The 3,627-nt window shown below is 43.4% G+C and overlaps 1 protein-coding gene across 1 annotated transcript in view; it reads right to left on the bottom strand.

Annotated features, from left to right (window-relative positions):
• Positions 1-2,713: 2,713 nt before the first annotated feature.
• Positions 2,714-3,627, bottom strand: part of LOC106524413 (E3 ubiquitin-protein ligase TRAF7) — a gene marked incomplete at its 5' end in the record, with an annotated part of 1,841 nt that continues 927 nt past the window's right edge. Inside the window, 3 exon segments of the mRNA XM_014018212.1 lie at positions 2,714-3,167; positions 3,248-3,367; positions 3,450-3,581. Of these exon segments, the coding sequence (XP_013873666.1) occupies positions 3,153-3,167; positions 3,248-3,367; positions 3,450-3,581 (267 nt within the window).

Here is a 3,627-nt window from a genome sequence, read left to right as displayed (position 1 = left end):
AATATGGGGTCTACTGTAAAACCATTGGCTGGCGCAGTGTAGGTCGGACTCATCTACAGCTCTGCCAAATTTCATGTTGATTGGTGCAACCGTTTCCAGGCTACAGTTGACCAAAAATCTCCAGAGAAATTTTTTTTTAAATAAACAGTACGAAAACAATATGACTCCCGCTTACGCTTCGGGTGCGGGGTCATAATAAACTAAGTGATTTTTTAAAGGTAGGGATGGAGGTGAAAGGATGAGGAAGGGATGAATGATGGGGAAGTGTGAGGGGGAAGTGCGATGAGAGCGAGAGCATACGAAGGGACCTAGGTAGGGCGAAAGGGGAGGGTGGGTGTCGAAATTGTGACGAAGTCGAAACGCAGGTGAGATGAGTTTGTAGGCGCTGAGTGATTGCACTGGTGGGAGAGGCGTGGTCCTCCTCTCAAACCTATTAACTTCATTCTTCCACAACCAAATTCAAGATAGGGATTAACATCTATTCATCTTTGATCAAACTTATTGGTCCACATCCTTTATGGTGTACAACAGTTTTATTAATCAATGATCAACTCAAGCTTAAATGATTACAAGTGTACAAGAAATGACTGAAACTGACAGTGAAGACAGTTTGTCTCCTTCCTCGTGTTTCTTGTTCCTCTGTCATCTTTACCAAAGCTGAAAAGATCTGAGCTGAAATAAAAGCACCTGTTAAAAGCTAATTTACCCAGAGATTTGTAGTTGAATAAACATGATCTCAAACTATCCTCTAAGGCTTATTTAGCTGTTTGTTTTCTACCAAACGCYAGTCAAAGCTGTTTTAACTTTGATGGTTTTGTCTTTCAATTTTCCTCCGGAGTGTGTCTGGTTAGTGATCCACAATGGACCACTTTGTGTTTACCTGCAGCTCTGCTTGCTGATTGGACAGGAAGGAGAGAGACAAGAAATAAAAAAAGACATTAAAATCTATTCTTGCTTTTCTTCAAATATATGGCACTCACTGAAACACAATCTTTGCACTTCAACAGGCTTGTGCATGCACGCAGACCAGCTTCCTCCTGTCGTCCAGCTGGTCGCGGAGTTATTTTGTGGGCACATTTTATTTTACACATCTGTACAGCCAATGAATACAGTCCCATCATGGCACTAATATAAAAATGTTTTATCTATAGATCTTAAAGGCTTCGCTTATTAAACTGCATTTTATAAAGGCCGCTTTTTACAAAACCGACCTAAACMTATCCGGACAAAGTGGAATTTCAAAGGAGTCCGAGTTCTTGTCCTTGGTGCACGCCAGACTTCAGCTGGGGGTTTARAAAGAGCTGGGATTTGTCTGAAGCTGAAGTTCTCCTGGAGTTTGACATCACTTTATGTCTTCAGTGAGTCCAGCCTAAAGTTTACAGTAAAATCACAATAAGGAGCTCCTAAAAAGATACACAAAACATCTCAAATATGTGGAGTGAGAGCGGAGTGAAACCAGTTGGTCGAACGTGAGCGTTATGCTTCAGGCATCATTAGTGGAGTTGTTTAACAGCAGAGTCTCTGTAAGAGGCAGGCAGGTGTCCGGTTAGATAAAACTGTAAGGCAGCTTGTCCTGGAGTGTCTGAGGGGTTTGGGGTTTTCTTTAAAACKGTGACTGGACCTCTCCTGCTTTTTGAAGATTCTTTAAAGTTTTCGAAACTATAACAAAACTGTGCAGAGTTCCAAGCTTTTATACTGTAGTAGGTTGTTCCATTCGTATGACCTACAACCCACTCTCCCTTGTTGTTAAGGCATTTGTTTYCTTGAGCCATGAGGCGTCTTGTTCAGATGCACACAGGTGCATATCAGGGATGGGCATTTCAAGCACAAAACTCTGAATTAGTTGTTGCTTTGGCTGCTTCCATCTGCAGGGAACAACACAGCGAGTGAACTCGCATCAAACATTTGTCAATTAGTTTATGACGGATGCCCATTCTGACCCAACCTGAACTCAGGATAATTGCCATCGTTTACAGCAGACTGTGCTCCTTCCACATGTTCTTTTACTTGATCTTTAAAAGCTTTATTTGACTTTATTCACCATGTTTATTGGAACAGTTGTCGTTGGCTGTATTTCCTCACAGTCTCAGCCAGCTGCAGCAGATCAGCTAATTGCAGCCACTTTCATAAACAAAGGCTAGACAGTGGAAGAGCAGCGTAGAGCGGAGTGCTACACTAGGCTCCCTTGCGAAAGAGATCTGTGATCTCAATGGGATTTGCCACTAATGTCAGTAGTTGTCAACAGTGGAGTGGGTAGTTGCAGCAGAGCACTACACTGATCCTGTTGGTCAAAGCCACTTATCCTGTTGCTACAATCTCCTCTCTCTGACTGGAAGTAGCTGAACTTTTGTCAGCCAAAGGAGGGATTTGACAAGCAAGGTGGGCAGTTCTGTTTGGATAATGGTAGGGGAATCACTGATCTGTGTTCTATGTTTTCACTTTATGGAAGTTGGAAATGATCCTTGCATGTACACCATAGTGACAGTGTTCATTTTTAATGCATGATTAAGTTTTAGAAATGTAGATTTTTAGTTTTTAGAGAGTAAAAGATGTAATGGCGTGTGGAAACGTGTCTTCAGTCGGAGGCTTCTTCAACTTCACTGTAATACAGACCGCTACAGAAGATCTTTCCTGCCCACAGCCATCAGCATCTACAATAAGTTTTTAGTTAAATGAGTTACAACAACACCTAATTTCCCTCTGGGATCAATAAAGTATTTTTGAATTGAATTGAATTGAAACAGGTTTTTCCAATACTTATTCAGATCTACTACTACAACTCTGAATACCTGAAGTGTTGCCTATTCCTGGTGCGAAAGAGACAACACAGTTTTAAATCTGATCCCCATTGAGGAAGGGTTCAGCTTGTATTAATGGTGCAACGCACTGCAGTTTTAAAGCTCAGAACTCCACGTTTCAGTTTGAAATGAGAAAACTTCTCAGACGAGAAGACGAACAAGGAAAGAACTTCAGTCGCCTTTGTTTTAAAGAAAAATAACTTTTCGTATTAYCTCGACCCAGGTGACTGAGTCTAGACCAGGGTCCTGAAATGCACTGGTGATGAGGCCACCGGGAGGTGAGCGAGACACAATCCAAGAAACAGGAGTGGAGACAGAAAGTCACTGAGGCGTGACGCAGCATCAAACCTTTGTTTAGCACGTCCACACCTGAAAGAGACAGAAAAACACAGCTCAGACTTTTCACTGAGCTCTCATGTGGTGCAGAGACACAGCCCACTTATTTTTACCTTGACGGTGCTGTCCACAGCTCCAGAGAACAGGCGCCCCCTGGAGACGGCCAGGGCCGTTACACTGCCCTGATGTCTCAGCAGCGTCTGGGTGCAGATCATGTTGTCCATACTCCAAACCTGCAACACAAGGTAGTTWTTCCAAAAGTCTTCACACTGTTTTGTTGTTTAGCGTCACATTGTGCCTGCAGGGTGCTCTCACCCGGAGGGAGCGGTCATACGAGGCGCTGAACACTTTGGTCTGGTCCGGGGTTGAGATGACAGCCAGAGCATAGACCGTTCCCACATGACCCGTCAAGGTTCGCACCTGTTCTTTGGACTCGATATCCCAGACCTGAGGAGAACACACACACACACACACACACACACACACACACACA

The sequence above is a fragment of the Austrofundulus limnaeus genome, unplaced genomic scaffold, assembly GCF_001266775.1.
Source record: "Austrofundulus limnaeus strain Quisiro unplaced genomic scaffold, Austrofundulus_limnaeus-1.0 Scaffold186, whole genome shotgun sequence".
Classification (NCBI taxonomy): domain Eukaryota; kingdom Metazoa; phylum Chordata; class Actinopteri; order Cyprinodontiformes; family Rivulidae; genus Austrofundulus; species Austrofundulus limnaeus.
This window is presented reverse-complemented; position numbering and strand designations above follow the sequence as displayed.